Here is a 23,227-nt window from a genome sequence, read left to right on the forward strand (position 1 = left end):
AGACTACCTTTCCAAGGGATACAACTTTCTAACTTGGAACTATATCGCCATTCCTTTACTGGTGCTGGGTCAAAATCCTGGAACTCCTTTGCTAACTGCACTGTGGGTGTATCTACACCATTTGTATTGTCTCTTAGATATTCCCTGGTTATCAAACTTCTAGAAAAGGCCATTGTATATTTAAAGTGGGATAAATAGCAAATTAATTCATAAACAATTTGTACTCATATAGGCATTGCCAGTCGGAGCAAACCCAGTCCAGATTGATACAGGAGATTTTGAAGATACTGAAGATGATACCAAGAAGGACATTGAAATTGAGAGTAAGTCAAACAGCAACAGAACTAAACAATCATACTTTGGCACTGCAGGCTCATCTTTCTGAAATCCAAACTCTAAATTGATCCAGATTCTCTTCGGCTTTAACTTGAGACTTAAAATGATTTTGGAACCTTGGGCAGCCAATAGGTAGTAAGGACCATGCCACCATAATATGTGACCTTTGATATCTTCCTATTTCCGACTTGCCCACACTGTCATCTTATACACTTCTAAATTGTGCATAACTCTGTACAACATGTAGAAATCTGTACAACATGTCTAAATTTCCCATACATATCTTTTTAAGTATGTGAATACATATGAAGAACTTTATGTATGTGAATACATATGGAGACGAGAAGTATGGAATAAAGACATGACATTATACCATTATCATAATTAAAAATAAAGTTATCTCTGTTGTAATTAAGTATGCACAGTAAGAAGTCTCACAATATCAGGTTAAAGTCCAACAGATTTATTTGGTAGCACAAGCTTTTAGAACACTGTTCCTTCATCAGGTGAGTCAGGAGACCAAATAAACCTGTTGGACTTCAACTGGTGTTGTGAGATTTTTTATTGTACCTACCCCAGCCCAACGCCAGCATCTCCACATCGTAATTAAGCATTTTATTTTGAAGCGTGGCTATTTTCTGGAGTAATATTTCAGTTGGAATAAAGGAGGTCATTCAGCTGATTGTAGCTTATCCATCAAAAGTAAAATAAGAACATGAGAACATAAGAAATAGGAGCAGGAGTAGGCCATCTAGCCCCAACCTCCATGGTAGCATTACGTGGTAGCATAGTCTCTTAAATGACTTAAAACATTTTTGACCGCACTAGCCTAGTCAGAAGTCTATTCCAAGTAGCAAGCACTCTTCATACAAACAACTTGTTGACATCAGTTTTGAAGTTAGCTGAATCTATTCACCAGATGAGAGAACAGCTGGGTTCTTTGTAACTACTACAAACACACAGTATTCAATTTCAAAGTTGCTTTGACCAATTTCATCGGCTCCAATGAGAACTTCCTGCGATTGTGGCGTGTTTAAACCACTCCCTGAAATCCTACATATAAATAACAGGGACGGAAGTCAGTCTGAGGGCCATGAGCTGAATTATCCATCAATATGTTTACATAATGTAATTTTCAGATTTGACCATATCTTTCTAGACCCTTGTGAAAACTTCCACTGCAAAAGAGGAAAGGTGTGCGAGGCCGACGAGAACAATGAACCCATGTGTGTCTGCCAGGATCCATCAACTTGCCCACCCAGCTCCGTTGAATTTGAGAAGGTCAGAGTCTAACTGTTACCTAACAGGAAAATATTACTGTCACTGAAAAATCTCCCAACAGGATGAGGGTGGGATGGAACAGGAACAATCATAACAGCTTTTAAAACAAGATATAAAAGGTATCATTGAGGACTCATACATTAACAAAGTGGGAACTGTAAAGGGCCATTGGTGACAATTCATAGGATAACATGAAGCAAACTGTGGACTTCCCTACACCCCACATAATAACAAACAAGAGTTTCTAAAAGGGGAAACTTGGCAGCTTTTCAGAGACAATAAAGTGAGTGATGGATGATCATTTTGCTCATGACTTCTAGGTTGATGGACTTGAATTGTCAGCTTTAGAATCATAGAATCCCTGCAATATAGAAGGAGGCCATTTGGCCCATTGAGCCTGGACCAACAACAATCCCACCTATTCCTGTAACCCGACATATTTCCCCTGCTAATCCCCCTGAAACTAGGGTCAATTTAGCATGGCCAATCAACTTAACCCACACTGTGGGAGGAAACTGGAGCACCAGGAAGAAACCCATGCAGACATGGGGAGAATGTGCAAACTTCACACAGGCAGTGACCCAAGCTGGGAATTGAACCCGGGTCCCTGGTGCTGTGAGGCAGTAGTGCTAACCACTGTGCCATTCATATTAAAAGCCTCAAATTAATATTAAACCTGTTTCTATGATTAAGTTTATTTACCTGATAAGATTCGTCGAGTTTGCACATGTTGATGTTTGAAACCAATGCAGGAAGTTACAATGCCCTGTGGTCAAGATCCAATTTCAAGTGTCCATATATTGAAATAATAAGAAATTACATGATTAAATGATCAGTAATGGTATGTCTGCATTGTGGGGCCAGGTCATCTAAAGATTGTAGTGTTCAGTGGTTCAGTGTTCTGTATTTGATTATGTGAGTCTATTTAATACTGATGTTTGATTAGTTAAACCTGGATGTGGACTCAGAGAAAAGTAAACAAAACTGTAGAAGGACTTGGAACCTGAAATATCTCCTCAGAGCATGTGTCCCTTCACCGGATTCCCTTTATTTAAAAACTTGATTCCACTCTCAGAGTTCTTTAGGTGCAAAATCAGAACCAGGAATGCCAGTGGACCTATCGCTCCCATATTTTCATACAAGTAAGGCTCCTTGATTGGGCAAGCAATTGTGATCTCAATCAGGGAGCTCATACTCCAAGAGGTCAACCTCATGGGTTGAAGTCATCACAGACCTCAGAGCTAGAAGCATGGAGTTGACATTTTATAACACATTTTGCACACATAGAAGCCAGTGTCATCTCTGCAAAATTCTGAGAGACAAAATGTACAACACAGATGACGTCTCAGAATAAAATAAAGCCCCACCTGAAGCAACTCAGAGCCTGAAGTTCACAATGATCATAGAACTCTGACATTTGCACCTTACCAGTGGCTGTGTCTCACTTGGGGGCGAGGTGTGGGGTATTTTTAACTTTACCCATCAGTGAGAATGGGGCATGCATTCAGGTTGCACACTTGTTTTACACCCTGTCATATTCTAGTTGGGTTATTGTTGCTTAGAGCTGCCCGGAAAGTATTGCAATGAGAGCGAGTGTTTTTCGATGGTGCAGGTTGATTTAACATTGCCTTTTTAAAATAGAAAGTAATTTTTCTGTATTCCATAACCTTCCCCAGGTCTGTGGCACTGACAACAAGACCTATGACAGTGCCTGCCAGCTCTTTGCCACTAAGTGTGCACTGGAAGGCACCAAAAAGGGACACAAGCTCCATTTGGACTACATTGGACCATGCAAATGTATGTGGAATGTGTTCTTTTAGTGAGCATTATATGCAGGAGAGGATGATAAAACCTTGCAGAAAGTAATAAATATTATTTTCTACTAATGCTGTACATTGATTGTGCCATATTATCTGTTTGAACTCTGTCAATGCACTTACCCTATTGGGTTAGTTAGCTCAAGTGTGGTCCCATGGTTTATCAACCGAGCAGCCCCAGAGTTGATCTCTTTCTGGAGGTGGAGAAACAGCCGTGAAGGAGAGTGGAAGCAGCTGTTAAAGGACAGCTGCGAAGCTCAAGAGCTGCCATCGCCTGAATATTGTAGTCAAACTTTAAAACATTGGGCTCAATAATATCCAGATTGTTAAATGCATCATTTGGGGTGGAACTGAGTTTATAAACCACAAATCAATAATTACTGCTGGATTAGCAGTGAACTCATGAAAGCTGGTCCTAACGTCCCGAGACCGGGTGGGGATAAAAGATGTATTGAGTGATCCTTGCGAGGAAGAGTGTTGTTTGGACTTCGCATGACGATAGGTTGGGCCCAGTTGTGATACCTCAGATGAATATCCTGCCAACATTCACCATTTAGAGTCACAAATATCCCATTGAACAAGGTACTGGAGGATCACCTGACTGACCACACACAAAAGGCCGCAGAAGGTATGAGTCATAGAAGCATTCCATAAAGGAGGAATGTGTTTGCAAGAACAAGTCTGTTGGCTGTCTGTAGAGTGATCCAATCAGCGCTGTTCCCTTACTTTATTCTCATAATCCTTCAATTTTATTCCCCTCAAGTTCCACCAGCCTCCTTTTTAAAATCAATATTTGTCTCCACTTCTGCCACCCTAGGGCAGTACCTTCCAGGTAATTACTGTGCACTACATCAAAGAGTTCTTTCTCGCATAACCACCTGCATTTCTTGCTTAAAGCTTTAAATCTGTGTTCACCGGTTCTTTGACCACAAGCTAATAGGAGCAACTTTACCTTTGCCAACTTGATCTCACTAATTTTGTCATAATCTCTACACCTCTTTCAACTCTTATTTCAATCTCCTTTATTTCCAAGGAGAACAGCCCCGGCTTCTCCAACCTAATCTCTCATCCCTATAATCATGCTGGTAGATTTCCTCTGCACCCTGTCAAGGACCCTTCTTAAACCAGAACTGGATACATTACTGTTCTCATGTTGTAAACAGAGCTTTCGAAAGGTTCAGCATAACATTTCTCCTTTTGTATTCAATGCCTTTATTTATGATGCTGAAGATCCCACTTGCTTTTCTAATTACTCTCTCAATATACCCTTGCAACTTGAAAGATCTTGTTCATGAGCAACAAGGTCCCTTACAAGGTCATATACTTTTTAGAACCATGCCATTAAGTCTTCATTGCTGCTCCCTATGCTTTCTGCCAAAATGCATCACTTCACACCTCCCTGTATTAAATTCTGTCTGCTACTTGTCTGCCCATTTTGCTAACCTAGTCCTGGCGCAGTTGACTAGTTTCATCCTCACTGTTTGTCAGACATCCAGATCTGGTACCGTGGACACACTTTGAAAATTTATTCTGCGATGTGTCGTCATTTATTCATATCCACATAAGCAGTGGACCCTCAGTAAATATTACTGTGTACCACCCTTCGGTCTGAACAATCACCAGGCTGGGATTTTCCAAACCCATCGTGGCAGGACCCCCCCATGGTAGGTTTGGTAGTCATTGGGACCCGACAGTCCTGGCAGTGGACGGGGCTGGAATGTCCCACTACATATCTCACTGTCTTCTGCCTTTAAGCCAGCTCTGATGATGGGTCAACCAGACTCGAAACAGTGGCTCTATTTTCTTTCCACAGGTGCTGTCAGACCTGCTGAGATTTTCCAACGTTTTGTGTTTTGTTTCAGATTGTAGCTTCCGCAGCTTCTATATTGTATGGCATTAGGACTCAGATTAGCCATGGTCTTACTGAGTACTGGAGTAAGATTGAGGGGCTAAATGTTCCTCTGAGGGCTACAGGATTCAACTTGTAAAGTCGGCAGTACATTTTTTAAAATTCATAGTGCACACTGTCAAAGCAGTAATTATCTGAAAGGATTAGGCAGCAGAAACATAAAAAGGATAGAGAGGGAAATGAATCACAGGGAGTAGAAACGGCAAAGAGGAAAGCAAGATAAAGAGATGTCTGCCTTGGATGCTTCTGGCAAGCACAATAAAAGTTGTAAGCAGCGTATTACAACTCACAGCACCTATTCATTCACTGAGGGCATAGTTTCAGCACATTACAAACATCTTCTAACCTTAGAGATTGGAATGGAGACTCACTGTTAGATTTTACAAAGGCTTTTACATACTCAGCTTTTCTATCAAGGCAGCAGCTGTCATGAAGCCAAGATGGGGGGTGCAGGCTGGCAAAGAGGGGGAACATTCATTTCTTTGAATACTTATCACTGTAATAGGACCAGTCTATCACTCTGCGACACACTCTGTTCCAGTAAGGATCACTTCAGTGGAGCATAGGAAGGGTTTATAATGCTTCCTATACAATGAGAGGTATTGTTAAAACAACAGCCTTGAGTCTGTTCTGTAAAACTTATTAACAATTTGACCAGATAAGTGCATCCCCCTTAAGGAGGCAATACTAAACTTCCAGCAGCAGATCCAGAAATACAAACTAACTTAATCCATGATTACTGTGGCTCAGGGAATGCTTTGATTTTGCAGTATGTTTGATTTCTCTTTGCAATGTGCACATCTGGGTATCTAAACATATGAAAGATGCTTTAGAGTTCAGAGAGTTTGTTACAGAAAATTATTTTATAATTAAAGTTGTTCCAAGTTGATTCTTTCCTGCCTCATAACAGTGCAATTTTCATATTTCTCCCCTGCCACCCTCCACTACCCTCCAGCCGTCAGCTGATGACATGAAGTGCACTCTGAGTGAGACATCTTTTCCATCACTTAGCTCTTCCTCAAATTGCCACCTGTCCCTGCACACAGCGTGCATCTCTTTTGTTGTTTGTATGGAATCTTGCTGTGTGCAAAATGGCTGCTGTCTTTGCCTGCATAACAATCACTGCATTTCTACATAATTTATTACATGGGAAGCATTTTTGAGAGATTTCTGAAAGATGTGATAAGCTGTCGCCCATGCAAGTCTTTTACTGTTTGAATGTGAAATGTCGTCTTGGAATATGCAATGTCCATGGGAAGTGCATGTTATTGGAGGAATGTCTGTAGACATCAATGACTCGACAATATAGACATCTGTTCTGAATGCTCACCACACGGGGATAACTACTGATTTCCACTTAAGAGGAGATTAGATATCAGTGGAGTAATATCTCGTCAAGCACTGGTGTTCACTGGAAAATCATGGGCTCATTCTCTGTGATTTTCTGCTGCATGCTTCCAACATACGTGGTACATACAGTAAATGAGAACTTGGACAATCTAAGTCTGAACAATTAGTTTTTGAATGACATCCCTTAATAAAAAGATACAGAAGCCTTTTGTTCTTTTATATCTGCCCAACTCTTTATATCCAACTCGCCCCATTCTACTGTCCTTTGCCCATAGCCCTGCAAATTAACCCCCTTCAAATACTTATCAATTTCCTTTTGTAACGGATTATTGAATCTGCTTTTGCCTTCCTTTCAGTCCGCACTATTTAGATCGGAACAACTCACTGTGTTTAAAACACTATTTAAAACAGAACACCCCGCCTGTGGTCCATTTCTTAAATTTGAGTCCTCTGTTGTGCTACGGGAAACAATTTATTCTTTACTTTGTCAAAACCGGTCATGATTTTGAACACCTCTATTAAATCTCCCCTTAACCGCCTCTGTTCTAAAGAGAATAATCCCAGCTTCATTAATCTCTCCATGACAGTGAAGTCATGCATCCCTGGCACCATTCTGTGAGCTTATTTGGCTGTGTACTATCTTATTCTCATGCAAGTCTGTGTTTATAGGCCTGGAACCGTTAATTTTCCATCTGTTGGCTTTTCCAAGGTTTGGACAGAATGGAAACTTAATTACTGCAAGATACAATGAAATAAATTAACTAATTCACACAGGGTTTTTAATTTCTTTAACTGATCTCTTTGGAATTCCTCTGCAGTCATCCAAGAATGTGCTGATAATGAGCTGGCTGAGTTCCCTCTGCGCATGCGTGACTGGCTGAAGAATGTTCTGGTGACCCTTTATGAGCGTGATAATGAGGAAACAAACCTTCTCACTGAGAAGCAGAAGATGAAGGCAAGAAAATTTAACCATTTTGCTTTTAATGAGTTTGCCTCGCTGTTTAAAAAAACATTTCCTCTTCTTTTGGTATTTAATTGTAGGCAGTGCGTAAGAATAGCTCAGATCACACACCCTCTGGTGTTAATCGCTATTCCTTTGAGAAAATATTTGACTTCTGTCACAATTCTCCATGGTAGTATGCCAGAGATCAGAAATTAATCAGTTACAATGACTATCCTACAGCATACAGCATAGCTCTATTGTGTCTCTGCAAAGTCATGGTCTATGTATGTGTTGTAGTTCCAATGTGGTACATGTCCATGCTCATGCATTCATAATATAGCTATGGCTACATACAGCAATCTGCATGGTTGTGGTTTTCAAATACTTCTTCTGTTTTGAAGTAAATTTTGATGCACTCTGAGAACAGCTTAAAAATACTGATACTCAGTATACACAGGAGAACACTCAAACACAAACATTTTAATTTTAGTTATCACTGATATCCTCTTCCAGATTCCCTAGGCCTAAAGAATTCAATGCTGCACAGAAAGAGATGTGATGGATCCTTGACAAATCTATTAATGCTATTATAAATTAATATGCACACTAATTTCTCAAACACATTGACGGCAATATAACAAAGCCTCCCCTAGCCCCTCCTGCCAGCTGTCAGGAAGTGATGAGTGGAAAAGCAAATTGTGCGGAGAGTGTGGAAAGTCTGCAGAGGGACCTGGATAGGCTGAGTGAGTGGGCGAGGACCTGGCAGATGGAGTACAATGTTGGCAAGTGTGAGGTTATCCACTTTGGCAGGAATAATAGTAGGAGGGATTACTATTTAAAGGGAGAAAAGCTGCAGCATGCTAGGGTGCAGAGGGACCTGGGGGTCCTTGTGAATGAATCACAAAAACCCAGAATGCAGGTGCAGCAGGTGATCAAGAAGGCGAATGGGATGCTGGCCTTTATAGCGAGGGGGATAGAATATAAAAGCAGGGAGGTTTTGCTGCAACTGTACAGGGCATTGGTGAGGCCGCAGCTGGAGTACTGTGTGCAGTTTTGGTCGCTGCACTTGCAGAAGGATATTTTGGCCTTGGAGGGAGTGCAGAGGAGGTTCACTAGGCTGATACCAGAGATGAGGGGGTTAGACTATGAAGAGAGACTAAATAGACTGGGTTTGTACTTGTTGGAGTTTAGGAGGATGAGGGGGGATCTTATAGAGATGTATAAGATAATGAAAGGGATGGATAGGGTAGAGGTAGAGAGATTCTTCCTGCTCAGAAAGGACAGCAGGACTAGAGGGCACAGCCTCAAGATAAGTGGGGGGGGGGGGAGCAGTTTAGAACGGAGTTGAGGAGGAACTTCTTCACTCGAAGGGTGGTGAATCTCTGGAATTCTCTGCCCGTTCAAGTGGTGGAGGCTACCTCACTAAATATATTTAAGACATGCGTGGATAGGTTTTTGACAGACAAGGGAATTAAGGGTTATGGGGAGAAAGCGGGAAAGTGGAACTGATCCACTTCAGATCAGCCATGATCTTATTGAATGGTGGGGCAGGCTCGAAGGGCTAGATGGCCCACTCCTGCTCCTATTTCTTGTGTTCTCATGTTCTCATGTGATCAAAGTGGATAAAATCAGAAAAATGGGAAACAATTGGCTATGCTCTTTACTCTTTTAACAGTGGCAGGTTTTGACCTATCTTGGAGAGGTGTTAGATTTCAGTGTGACATTAAAATCAGGCTTCCACTGCACAATTCAAAGCCTGATTCAAATTTAACAATTGACGGCCAAGACTTTTGCAGCTCTTGAAATCTGGGAGTGAAAGAGAGACCAATCCATCAGCTCCAGATAGTAGGATCCTCAAAGAATTCTGTGATCTTTCTATAGCTTCTGTGATTGACTGAAACACCTTCAACTCCCGATTTGCAGCATTCTCCACAATCCTACCTGTGACCTCCCTACACAATTCCTGACTGTGACCTTCTGACATTGGATATCCTGCCCATCAATCTTACCAGTTGCTAGGCGGAAAATAAATTATGGTGAGGTTCTTTTGTTAAATGTGGTAGGGCCCCCAGTGTCCCTGGGTGTCAGGGATGTTCCCTGGCTTCTGTGCACCCTCACACCTGCTCAGTAAATATCATCCAGTCATGAGGGCACAGCAGGAGGCAATTCGGCCCATCAGCTCCATCCAATCTCTCTTTGCAGCATCCCAGTAAATCTCACTTCCCCTCTCTATCCCTGTTACTCTGCCAGTGCCCATCCAATTTCCTTTTCAAATCATTCATCATCTCTCCATCTTTAGCCTGAGAGTTTCAGGTCATTGCCACTTGCTGCTGAAAATAGTTCTTTCTCGCATCTCCCATGAATCTCTTGCCCAAAATCTTAAAGTATCCCGACTACCTTTGTAAATGTTCCCTCCTTTTGCTAAAGATCTGGCTATGGGCCAAGTGCTGGTAAATGGAATCAAGTGGGAGTTCAGGTGGTTTTCGCATGCAGGTGAAGACTCGATGGGCCGAAGGGCCTCTTCTGCACTGTATGATTCTGGATCTTTTCGAAATGGAGTCCTGTACCTAATTCAGAGCCACCTGTGAATTAGGTCATATATCTGGGTGACTATTTCCATTTGAGATTATATTTCTCCGTACAATCTTTTCTAATCTTTGAATTTAGTGGACTTAAGATTTTGAGATAATCACTTCCACATTGACAGACTAATCATAAGCATGGGCAGCACAAATCATTAGAATGATGCAATTTAATGGAAACATGCCTGGTTTTGAAACGTTCTCCAAGACCTAAGCAGACATGTGCTGATATCCTGCCCCTGTCCGCTCTGTTTCTGCTGTAGCAATGTGACATTATATTGGAAGAAGCACTAGTGTCATCACTGTAGTATGTCTGCTGATTGTTACCCTTCTGTCCAACAGGTGAGGAAGATGTATGAGAACGAAAAGCGTCTGCAGGCTGGAGAACATTCTCTGGATCTTCTGGCTCATGACTTTGAGAAGAACTACAACATGTTCATCTTCCCTGTTCACTGGCAATTTGGGCAGCTTGATCAACACCCAGCTGACAAGTATGCTTCTCTAGGACCACTGGAAATGTGTAGATCGGGGACCTTGCTGACGAAAATCTTCTATTTTATAGATACTTGGCTATTAATCCTGTCTTGGAAAATGTATCAATTTTCATGGTTTCTCAGTCGTACACACAACAAAAATTATCTGAATATTAAGGATGGTTGACATACATGAATCCTCCCTTATCTGGTTTTTCCCTGTACAAGCTTTCTTTAGCCTTTGTCTTTCACTTTTTTTAGTTTGTAATTCCACATGCTGATCTTTCGCACTCACCCTGTAGTCAGGAATCTTGGTGTGCAAATGAGTATTGCTCACTTTTTCTTAGAGACCTCATTGACTTCTATATATTTCTTTTGAGATTGATAGCCACAAGAACACAAGAGATAGAAGCAGGCATAGATTATGTGGCCCGTTGAACCTTCTCTGCCATTCAATATGATCATTAAGTAGTCTCACAGCACCAGATTAAAGTCCAACAGGTTTATTTGGTAGCACAAGCTTTTGGAGCATTGCCCCTTCATCAGGTGAGTGATCATGGCTGATGTTGGGCCTCAACTCCATTTTTCTGCCCACGTCCCTTAATTTCCTTAGGGAACAAAAATCTGTTTATCTCAGCCTCAAATACAGTCAACAATGGAGCATTCACAACCCTTTTGGGCACAGAATTCCAAAGATTCACAGCCCTTTGAGTGAAGAAATTTCTCCTCATCTCAGTCTGAAATGATTGGGAGGCTGTGCCCTTGTGTTCTAGATTTCTACTGTGCGGATAACCATACAGGGCAACAAAGTTCATTGTGCATCTGCCGATACTTGGAAAGAACTATCCCTTAGTCCAATTCCATGCTCTTTCTGCATGGCCCTATGGATTTTTTCCCCTTTCAGCTGTATATTCAACTATGTGGAGAAGCCTAAAAATTGATATCCAACTTTTTCAGTACATTGGATCACCTGATAGCTGTTTGCTGCATCAATAAGTTATGTTTTTAAATGAATTTAAACCTTGCAAATATATCTTTGTTTTAAATCCAGGTACCTTTCTCACTCTGAGCTGGCTCCTCTACGCGCCCCGCTCGTCCCAATGGAGCACTGCACCACCCGCTTCTTCCAGAAGTGTGATGCAGACAACGACAAATACATTGCCCTTGAGGAGTGGGCCACATGCTTTGGTATTAAAGAGGGTGAGTTTCTCAAGGCAGCTAAAGACAAAAATTGCCCCTGCTCACGAGCTGAAATTTAAACCAACTTTCCACGAGCAATGGTTAAATTAAAGGGAATGAGAAAGGTGACCAGGGCAATTTCTTCACTCTGGAAAACTTGGGAATATCATTTACAGAAATAGAATGCCTAGAAGAATAAAAGATTTCAGGCCCAACTACTTTGTATCAAGGTTATTAGAATCATAGAATCTCTACAGTGCCATTTGGCCCATCTAGTCTGCACTGACCACAATCCCACCTAGACCCTATCCCCATAACCCGATGCAGGTACCCTAGCTAGTACCCCTAACACTAAGGGGCAATTTAGCATGGCCAATTCACTTACCCTGCACATCTTTACACTATGGGAGGAAACATAAGAACATAAGAAATAGGAGCAGGAGTAGGCCATCCAGCCCTTCGAGCCTGCCCCGCCATTCAATAAGATCATGGCTGATCTGTCGTGGCTCAGTTCCACATTCCCGCCCTCTCCCCATAACCCTTAATCCCCTCTCTTATCAAAAACCCATCAACCCACATCTTAAAAATATTTAGCAAGGTAGCCTCCACCACTTCAACGGGCAGAGAATTCCAGAGATTCACCACCCTTTGAGTGAAGAAGTTCCTCCTCAACTCCGTTCTAAACCGTCCCCCCTTTATCTTGAGGCTGTGCCCCCTAGTCCTACTGTCCTTTCTGAGCAGGAAGAGTCTCTCCACCTCTATCCTATCTATCCCATTCATCATCTTATATGTCTCAATGAGATCTCCCCTCACTCTTCTAAACTCTAACGAGTACAAGCCTAGTTTATTCAGCCTCTCCTCCTAGCTCAACCCCCTCAACTCCGGTATCAGCCTAGTAAACCTCCTCTGCCCTCCCTCCAAGGCCAAAATATCCTTGCGTAAGTGCGGCGACCAAAACTGCACACACTACTCCAGCTGCGGCCTCACCAATGCCCTATACAGCTGCAGCAAGACCTCCCTACTTTTATATTCAATCCCCCTCGCTATGAAGGCCAGCATCCCATTAGCCTTCCTGACCACCTGCTGCACCTGCAGGCTGGGTTTTTGCGACTCATGAACAAGGACCCCGAGGTCCCTCTGCACTGTCGCCTGCTGCAGTTTTTCGCCACGTAAGTAATAGTCCTTCCTACCATTATTCCTACCAAAGTGGACCACCTCGCACTTGCCAACATTAAATTCCATTTGCTAGTTCCTGGCCCATTCGCTCAGCCTATCTAGATCCTTCTGCAGACTCTCCACACCCTCTGCGCAATTTGCCGTTCCACCAATCTTGGTGTCATCAGAAAATTTCAACACCATACACTCGGTTCCCTCCTCCAGATCATCTATATAAATGGTAAATAGCTGAGGCCCCAGCACCGACCCCTGGGGCACTCCACTAGTCACCAACCGCCAATCCAAATAGCACCCATTAACCCCCACTCTCTGCCTCCTATTTGACAAACCAGAGCACCCAGAGGAAATCCACGCAGACATGGGGAGAATGTGCAAACTCTACACAGACAGCAATCTAAGCTGGGAATTGAACGCAGGTCCCTGGCACTGTGAGGCAGCAGTGCCAACCACTATGCCATCATACCATCGTTTCATAGAAGTATGAAATAAGTGGTTTGTTGAAGCAGATAGCACTTATTAGGGTCAAGAGGAAGAGAAGATTGAGAGAAACTTTGAGGTAAATACATTTGATTGAGAACAACCAAAAACTGGACAGGCATAAGAAGGTACGTTTGTGACAAACTAAAGAACAAACTTCTAAGTATATAAGAATGCTCGGAATAGATTTCCATCAGTTTTGAAGGGAATTAAAATTGGACAGTTCCTGTAAAGGGTGACTTAACAGTTTTACACTTTGGCAAATTTTCAATATACTTTCCTTGGAGATCCCTCATTTAAAATACACCAGTGAGATTCATAGATTCATTGAAACCCTTCAGTACAGAAAGAGGCCATTTGGCCTATCAAATCTGCACTGACCACATTCCCACCCAAGCCCTACCCCCCACATCGCTACATATTTACCCACTAATCCCTCTAACCTACGCATCTCAGGACACTAAGGGACAATTTTAGCATGGCCAATAAACCTAATCTGCACATCTTTGGACTGAGATGCGTGGGTCTCTGTTTAAATTGGTGATAACTTGACTTATCCTTGGGTTGAATGGTGCAGATTTGTGTGCCAGGGAAGAATATTTAACTCTACAATCCCAATATATTATTCCAGTGCAGTGATGCTGATCTTTGGATAAGATATCAAACCGAGGTGCTGTCTACCTGTTCTAGCAGTTCAGGTGGAGGTTAAAAATTCCTACCACAGAAAAGAAAGCTCTCCAATTTCATGGCTAATAAACTCCTTCCGTGTGCAATCACAGCAAAAAATTAAATATCAGACTGACTGGTTATTCATTTCAATGTTGTGGCATACTGCTTATATATAATGACTGTCTCGTCTGTTTCTGAAAATAATTAATTACATGAAGTTTATGGGGGTCATTTTGAACTTTTTGCAGGCTCATAAATCAGATAGTGTAAATCAGGCTCTTGTCATGAAGCCACTCAATCTTTTCTTTTGAAGTCAGTGGAAAGGATTGTTGGGCAATTCCTCAGTAGGTGATGCTAACTTGACTCTCTGAAGGTAAATTGAAAATTAATACGACCCCACTCCCATCCCTGAGGCCTTTGGGTATGATAAGATCCTAAGTAGCAAACATTACAATTATCACAATAAAACTGCCACTTGTAAATATAAAATTATGTCCTGTGTACTATGATGAAAATGCAAAGCATCTTGTCCAATGAACTATGAGCTAATTTTAATATTTTTTTCCTTTGCAGAGGATATCGATGGCAACCTTCTGATTTAACTCTCGTGTTTCTATGCCTACTGCTGCCCATTGCTACCTTCGGGTAGTGGTGCTATGTAGAGTCTGACTACATTAATGGTGCTACTCTCATTTATTATCTATACCACTGTAACACAGTGCATGTGCTTCCAATAACAACTTGTCAACAAAAAAGACGTACATCTTCCTTCAATTGTTGAATCGCGATCATATTTTGTTCTTTTTTAAGTGTCCTTGTCCATTTAGAGAGTAACTTTGCATGTGTTAACATAATAGTACTATCTAGATTGTTGCCCATGGAAGGAAATAATCCGTATTAAATTAGCCCTTTAATGTCCAGAAGTCAGGTGATTCATAGCTTCTCTCCTTTGTACAGGTAGACAGTGATTGGTGTATTTTGATGGCTGGGTGTTAGAGAATTAATTTCAGTATGCTGTTAAAAGTTGTGTGGATTTACATTTAAGGCAGGGGTGCTAATGTAATTTGTTTTTCACCTAAAGTGGATTGTAAAATTGGACATGCCAATGTTAATAAGTATGTACATGGATTTGGAAAATGAGAATGTGATCGTACATGTTGGAGAAAGTCTACCTCGAACGTACCCTTTTGCTATTCGCTAACTCATGAGAAGCACACTTTCAATATTTTTTCTTTCTAATAAAAAAAATTAAAACAAAATCTTTCTTGCATGCAGTTGAGATGTTGGAAGTGTTTTATTTCACTGCAGAGGCCAACTTATTCGAACTTTTCTATCTTCGGTATGTTGTACCTGATCAGGGAACTAAGGTATTTTCTGTTACATTTATTTCTCAACTGTTCACTGTATAAAGTAATAAAACAACACGACAGTGCTACAATATATTGCATACCTGTGCTTCTTAACTCCATGTTGCACAGTGCAATACGATCACAGATTACACTGCAGCATTACTTTTTGTTCATAACAATACATGGTTCAATGCCAGAAACTCCACTGTACATTATAATATAAACTCTAAGTACCTGATAAGCACAAATGTTAGCCACTTCAATACTGTTCTGCCATCACTAAGATCATGGCTTACCTGCAGCCTAACTCCATATACTCTTTTGATAGAACAGTAAAACAAAATGGACTAATTAATCAAATTAGCCAGTTACATTAAAGTGGTAGCCCCTTAAAGTGACACTGTAACAAAAGACAAAATCTGAAAGGAAGCTAACTAAATTAAGATGTTATTATGGAAGTCTTGTGGCACAGTGGTAGTGCTCTTGGCTCTAGACCAGAAGTTCCAGGATCAAGTCCAATGTCAGTACTTGTTGGCCACAGAAGGAGCATTTATAACACAGTTCAAATGGCTGATAATCAGCTTGGGAATCTTTCCATTACTTATTCACTATTCCACAAAAGGAAAAAGCTGTGTGTGTGAATAGAAAAATAGAGTTTGCAGGATTGATGATGCCCTCCAGCCCCCATGGTGTCCACTGGTCATGACTGGCCTAAGTGGCAATACCACGCTCCCTTTACATTGACACACAGGTGAGAACATAACCACAGAAGAGGGACAAACAGTTAGATTGGATGACACCCTCAATTATGCGCCGCCTGGACTTATTAATGACCGCCTTGGCCTGATCCAGCATTAGGCTTACAAGTATGCCCCCCTCCTCATCAGCGGGTGGCCAAAGATCAGGCACTTAACCAAAAGAAGAGGGGCTGCAACCTCGAGCAATCTACGTAACGGACATGGATTTCTCAAGGCCGGAGAAAATCTAACTCCAAATACCTGTCTTTTCCCCATATCCCTTAATAGCTTTGGCTAATGAAATAATCTCGGGTCTAAAATTAACAATGTACGCGGCTTCAATTGCTATTTGTGGAGGAGAGTTCCAAACATCTACCATCCATTGTGTGGAGATATGTTTCCTCATTTTACTTCCAAATATTCTGGCTCTAATCTTTAGGTGATGCCCCCTATAGTCTGATTGTACATCGGACAGTAAAATTCAAACCCTGCCCTAGGGATCATGAACTGTTACTCAGTATAAAAACAAATATTTCTCATGGAGTGTGTACACTGCATGCGCTACCATCCTTCCCATTGTATTTATAAAATTCCAACAGGGTTTGACAGGATAGATTCAGAAAGAATGTTCCCAATGGTGGGAGAGTCCAGAACCAGGTTGAGGATAAAGGGTAAAACTCTTAGAACTGAGGTAAAGGGAAATTTCTTCACCCAGAGGGTGGTGGATGTGTGAATTCACTACCACAGAATATAGTTGAGGTCAAAACGTTGTCTGATTTCAAGATGATATTAGATATAACTCTTGATCAAGGGATATGGGAGGATCAGGATATTGAATTTGATGATCAGCCATGATCATGGCGTGGAGCAGGCTCGAAGGGCTGAATGGCCTATTCCTGCTTCTTGTTTCTATGTTTCTGTGCATTTCTAGCAATACAGTACATTATAGATTTTGTCTGATACACTCTGAGCTTGATGTAACGCAAATCAAATTTACTGTGGAAAATTGGCCAAATTGTATCCCACACAATATAGGCCAAAATTTTCTGATTTCCCCAGCGGCTGACGGTGTGAACAATGGGAAAACCCATCAGCAGGGATGGTACCGAAAAATCCTACCGCCAGCCAATGATGGGCAAAACACACTGCACAGGGCGGAAAGCCCACTACAAGGCCGTACAAAATTAGTATGACACAATGTAACAATCCATCGTGTGGAACAAATAAATTATGAATTACTGTAATACAAATACAAATAAAGGTGCTGTATAGTGTGTTAACAATTATAAAATTCACAGTTCAAAACTGTATACATTGTTGTTAGCTGCAATGCACAGGGTAACTGAAGTTTTTGTGTGACAGTGGATAGTAAGGTACAAACTGTACATGCATTCTAAACAATACAGAACATAATTTATATCACTCAGTAATGCAAGCCACACATAAATGTGACTTCACCTATACTTCTGCATAAAAGGGGCTATAAATCTTCTTGTGCAAATGGAATTGCAAACAAATTAATAAATCATTTGTTGCATCACAGGATGGGTGTACCAAGAGATGAGGAATCACAAAACAACAGGGCATTGTGAAAATGATGAATCAACAATGTGAAGTGTTTATGTGTGCAAGATCAATAAGAGATGGCTTTGATAGCGCACATCACTGCATGTTACAATACAATAACTTGCATTATATTAAATATCTGTAATGTAGAAAATTGTTCCACGGTCATTCACAGAACCGTAATGAGATATAAATAAATGGCAAGCCAAAGGAGATACAGGGTGGTAAGGTGGTGGAGAGGTGTGCTGGAGGGAAAGTGCAATTAAAAACCTTTATCAAAGCTATGTGTTTTAAGGAGGTTCTTAAAAGATGAAGGAGGTGAGGAGGGGATTCTAGAATGTAGGATCTAAACTGTTTATAGCATGACTGTCTATGGTGAATCATAGAATACCTACAGTGCAGAAGGAAGCCATTTGGCCCGTCAAGTCTGCACCGACCACAATCTCACCCAAGCCCTACTCCCATAGCCCCACATATTTACCCTGCTAATATCCCTGACACTAGGGTCAATTTAGCATGGCCAATCAACCGAGCCTGCACATCTTTGGACTGTGGGAGGAAACTGGAGCACCCGGAGGAAACCCATGCAGACACAGGGAGAATATGCAAACTCCACACAGACAGTGACCCGAGGCCAGAATTGAACCCAAGTTCCCTGGCGCTGTGAGGCAGCAGCGCTAACCACTGTACCGTGGTGAGGTACAAAATTGCCGCACCTTCTTCAATTGCATTGACACCAGTAGTTCACCCCATCCAGACCATATTATTTGCCAGTCTGCTGTAGTAAACACCTGCTGATATCACGGAAACATAGGAACTTACTTAAAAGACTTGGGGCAGATGAAGCCCTTGAAGAATATAAAAAAGAGGAAGGAACTTAAAGAAGGAGTTAGGAGGGCTAAAAGGGGTCATAAAAAGTCCTTGCCATCAGGACTAAGGAAACTCCAAAGGCATTTTATACGTATGTAAAGAGCAAGACGGTAGCCAGGGAAAGGTCTAGTCCATTCAAGGATAGTGTAGGGAATCTTTGCTTGGAACCAGAGGAAATGGGTGAGATACTAAATGAATACTTTGCCTCAGTATTCACTAAAGAGAGGGACTTGATGGATGAGGAGCTTAGGACAGATATTTTGGGTCATGTTGATATCACAAAAGAAGGAGGTATTGGGAATCTTAAAAAGCGAAGTCCCCAGGGCCTGATGGGATCTATCCCAGAATACTGAGGGAGGCAAGGGCAGAAGTTTCTGGGGCCTTGACAGAAATCTGTATCCTCATTGACTACAGGTGACAGTCCAGAAGACTGGAGGATCGCCAATGTTTAAAAAGGGCAACAGGGATAATCCAGGAAATTATAGGCTGTGAGCCTTACGTCAATGGTAGGGAAATTATTGGAAAAGATTCTTAGGGACAGGATTTACTCACATTTGGAAACAAATGAACTTATTGGTGATAGACAGAATGGTTTTGTGAAAGGGGGTCGTGCCTCACTAACTTGATCGAGTTTTTCGAGGAAGTGACGACGATGATAGATGAGGGAAGGGCAGTGGATATTGTATACATGGATTTCAGTAAAGTCTTTGACAAGGTACTTCAAGGTTGACTGGTACGAAAAGTGAGGTCACATGGGATCAGAGGAGAGTTAGCAAGATGGATATAGAACTGGCTTGGCCATAGAGGCTAGAGGGTAGTAACAGAGGGATGCTTTACTGAATGGAAGGCTGTGACTAAAGGTCCTGGAACTAACTTGAAGGTTCAAGTAGTATATGTAAATGATTTGGAGGAAAACGTAGTTGGTCTGATTAGTAAGTTCACAGATGACACAAAAATTGGTGGAGTTGCGGATAGTGAATAGGATTGTCAGGGGATATAACGAGATATAGACTAGTTGGAGACTTGGGCGGAGAAATGGCAAATGAGTTTAATCCGGACAAGTTTGAGATAATGTATCTTGGAAGGTCCAATGCATGTAGGAATTATACAGTAAACGATAGAACCCTTAAGATTATCGACAGGCAGAGAGATTTGGGCATACATATCCACCAATCACTGAAAGTAGCAACGCAGATGGATAAGGTAGCCAAGAAAGCAATATGGCATGCTTGCCATAAAATTGGCAGTGTAAAAATTGGCAGGTCATGCTGCAGCTATACAGAACCTTAGTTAGGCTTCATTTAGGATATTGTGTACAATTCTGGTTGCCACACTACTAGAAAGATGTGGATGGTTTGGAGAGGGTACAGAAGAGGTTGACCAGGATGTCGCTTAGTTTGGAGGAGAGGTTGGACAAACTCGATTTGTTCTCACTGGAACGATGGATGTTGAGGGTGACCTGATAGAAGTCGACAAGATTATGAGTGGCTTGGAATAGAATGGATAGTCAGATGCTCTTTCGTAGCATAGAGAAGTACTAAGGGACATTGGTTTGAGCTGCATGGGGAAAAGTTTAGTGGAGATGTACGAGGCAAGTTTTTTTTACACAGAGGGTTGTGAATGCCTGAAACACGGTGCCTGGGGAGGTGGTAGGAGCAGATATGATAGCATCATTTAAGGGGTAACTAGACAAATACATGAATAGGATGGAAATGGAAGGGTACAGATTCTGTAAGTGTATACAGTTTTAGGCAGGCATCATGATCGGCACAGGCTTGGAGGGCCAAAGGGCCTGTTTTGTGCTGTCCTTTTCTTTGTTCTTTATACTGTACTAAAGGAAGCCATTTGGCCCTTTATGACTGTGCTAGCTAAACACACTAAATCATTTGTCTTACATAGACAGTTGTAAGTGCTTCATGTCGTGTCTTTTATGCTTTCCTCTACCATCATTAAGAATGGGAATATTTGTGGAGTATCTTCTTCCAGTTTGTTGTTTAACTGTCTGCTACCATTCACAAGTGGACTTGGCAGGACAATACAGCTTTGGTCTGATCTTTGGGAGACCACTGAGCTCATGCTACTTACATTGTTTAGCATGCAAGTAGTCCTGTATTGTTGCTTCATCTGGTTGACACCGTGTTTTCAGGAATGCTTGGTGCTGTTCCAAACATGCCTCCTGCACTCTCCATTTGCCCAGCTTGATGATATTAGCAGAGTGGGGATATGTTGGACCATGAGGTTGTAGATTGAAATGAATATGGTACATCCTTACAAGTACTGTGCAGTGTTCACACTTACCGATACTGTCTCGGACAGATGTATCTACCACAGCTAGATTGCTGAGGAGGAGGTCAGGTAGGTTTGTCATGTTTAATGTTGCAGAATCATCAACACCATTACTATAAACTAACTTTATTAATAACAAAGTACAAACACACAATTGCAAGGCCTTTGTGTCCTTGTTACAATCCATATTTAAATGTGCTCTCTGACCTTTGACTCCTAGGTCAAGTGACCCCATGATGTACAGGGTGAACCATATCATATCCAATACTGGAATCTAGCACCATAATCACCTTAATATCTTGACAGGCTTTTCACACTTTTTTGGTTCTCTCACCTCCTAACACAAACCAAGTCCAGCAGTTAAGTATTTTGGGGATTTAGCCAGAAGTGGTGCTACAAAGACACTTTTGATGATGGACTTTAAATTCCCCCATCAAGAGTACATTCTGTGCCCTTCCTGTCCTCAATGATTATTCCAAGTGATAATCAACATGGAGAAGTAGTAATTCATCAACTGAGGGGCGAGGTATGTGGTAATCAGCAGGCCAATTCCTTGCCCATGTTTGACTTGATATCATAAGACTTAATGGGGTCAAGAGTCAATGTTTAAGATTTCCTGGGCAACTGCCTTTTATACCACTGTGTTGCAACTCTTAGCAATCTGTCCTACCAATGGGACAGGTCATAATAAAGATGGTTTCTGGGACAATGTCTGTGAGGTATGATTCCATGACTGTGACTATGTCTGGTTGCTGCTTGACTAGTCTGTGGGACAGCTGTTCCAAGCCCACAGATGTTAGTGAAGAGGACATTGTTGGTCCAACAGGGCTACATATGCCATTGTCATTTCCGATGTTTAAGTCAGTACCAGGTGGTCTGTCCAATTTCATTCCCTATTGACTGTTCTGTCGTGGTTTTATACAACTGAGTGCCTCGCTAACCCATTTCAGAAGGAATTTAAGAATCAATTGCATTGTTGTGGGTCTACAGTTACATGTGGGCCAGACCTCAGCAGGATGGTAGATTCTTTTCTCTGAACGGTATTAGTGAACCAGATCATCTTTTACGATCAACAACAGTTTCCTGATCATCATTTCTGCTGCCAGCTTTCAATTCCAGATTTATTAATTGAATTATAATTCCACCAGCTGCTGTGGTGAGACTTGAACCTGTGTCCTCAGACACAGTCCAGTGACATAACCACAATGCTATTGCCTAGTAACCTTGCAGTTACTGTAACAGAACACAGCAACAGTCAATGTTTAGATGAAGGACAGCAATATAATCTAGGACAATTATTATTGTTCAAAACAATAATACTTCTGGTCTTCCACATCAGGACCTCACACTCACTCAGCAATGACAGCAAAGCCTTTGCACCTATCAGACAAGCTTCATGTTTGTTTCTGAAGTCTTAGAATCCCTACAGTGCAGAAGGAGGCCTTTCGGTCCGTCAAGTCTATGTTGACTCTCGGACCGAGCATATTACCCAATCCCTCTCCCCCGCCTAGTCCCTGTAACCTTATACATTTGCATAGCTAATCTCCCTAATTTATACACTTATGGATGTCAAGGGGCAATTTAGCATGGTCAATCCACCTAACCTGCACATCTTTGGAAAGTGGGAGGAAATCGGAGTAGCCAGAAAAAACCCAGACAGACACAGGGAGAATGTGCAAACTCCATACAGTCACCCAAGACTGGAATTGAACCTGGGTCCCTGGCACTGTGAGGCAGCAGTGTTAACCATTGTGCCACTGTGTTGCCCAAGCCAGATATTATTTTTCTGCTGGATGGAATTCACCATTTTATGATTGTCTATTGCTATCTATAGAATCCAAAGAGTATGTCAAACACTGAAGAAATCACATACAGCTTAGAATTCTAACGAAAAGCAAAACCTATTTTTATCCAATATTGTCTCTGATATATCTATATGCCTCCACAGGACAGAGATTTCCAAAGGCAGTTCTGTTTGTCTTCGTAATTAAATCTCTTTCAGTTAAATAATTTTTCTGCTAATAAACCTAATAGGTGAACAGAGCACAAGGGCTTCTTTGTTGCCAACAGAGATCACCTACTGAAGGCCATCCTAACCCAGCCTATAATTAAAATTAAATCCACTGCAAACATAAGCTTCAGTATTTGTTTTATTAAGACCGTCACAAGGCAGTCTGTTTTAATTCTTCTGGAGCAAGATAAGGAATGTGAAATTGAGCACATTAAT

At 41.6% G+C, this 23,227-nt stretch overlaps 1 protein-coding gene across 1 annotated transcript in view; it reads left to right on the plus strand.

Annotated features, from left to right (window-relative positions):
• sparc (secreted protein, acidic, cysteine-rich (osteonectin)) overlaps positions 1-15,632 on the plus strand; it is a 30,810-nt gene extending 15,178 nt beyond the window's left edge. The window contains exons 4-10 of the mRNA XM_080201334.1: positions 233-323; positions 1,496-1,617; positions 3,294-3,414; positions 7,512-7,648; positions 10,561-10,709; positions 11,743-11,891; positions 14,766-15,632. Coding sequence (XP_080057460.1) covers positions 233-323; positions 1,496-1,617; positions 3,294-3,414; positions 7,512-7,648; positions 10,561-10,709; positions 11,743-11,891; positions 14,766-14,794 — 798 coding nt within the window. The 3' untranslated portion in view covers positions 14,795-15,632. The remainder of the gene's footprint in view (positions 1-232; positions 324-1,495; positions 1,618-3,293; positions 3,415-7,511; positions 7,649-10,560; positions 10,710-11,742; positions 11,892-14,765) is intronic.
• Positions 15,633-23,227: the final 7,595 nt, after the last annotated feature.

The sequence above is a fragment of the Carcharhinus amblyrhynchos genome, chromosome 13 (assembly GCF_965287045.1).
Source record: "Carcharhinus amblyrhynchos chromosome 13, sCarAmb.v2.hapA, whole genome shotgun sequence".
In the NCBI taxonomy this organism is placed as follows: domain Eukaryota; kingdom Metazoa; phylum Chordata; class Chondrichthyes; order Carcharhiniformes; family Carcharhinidae; genus Carcharhinus; species Carcharhinus amblyrhynchos.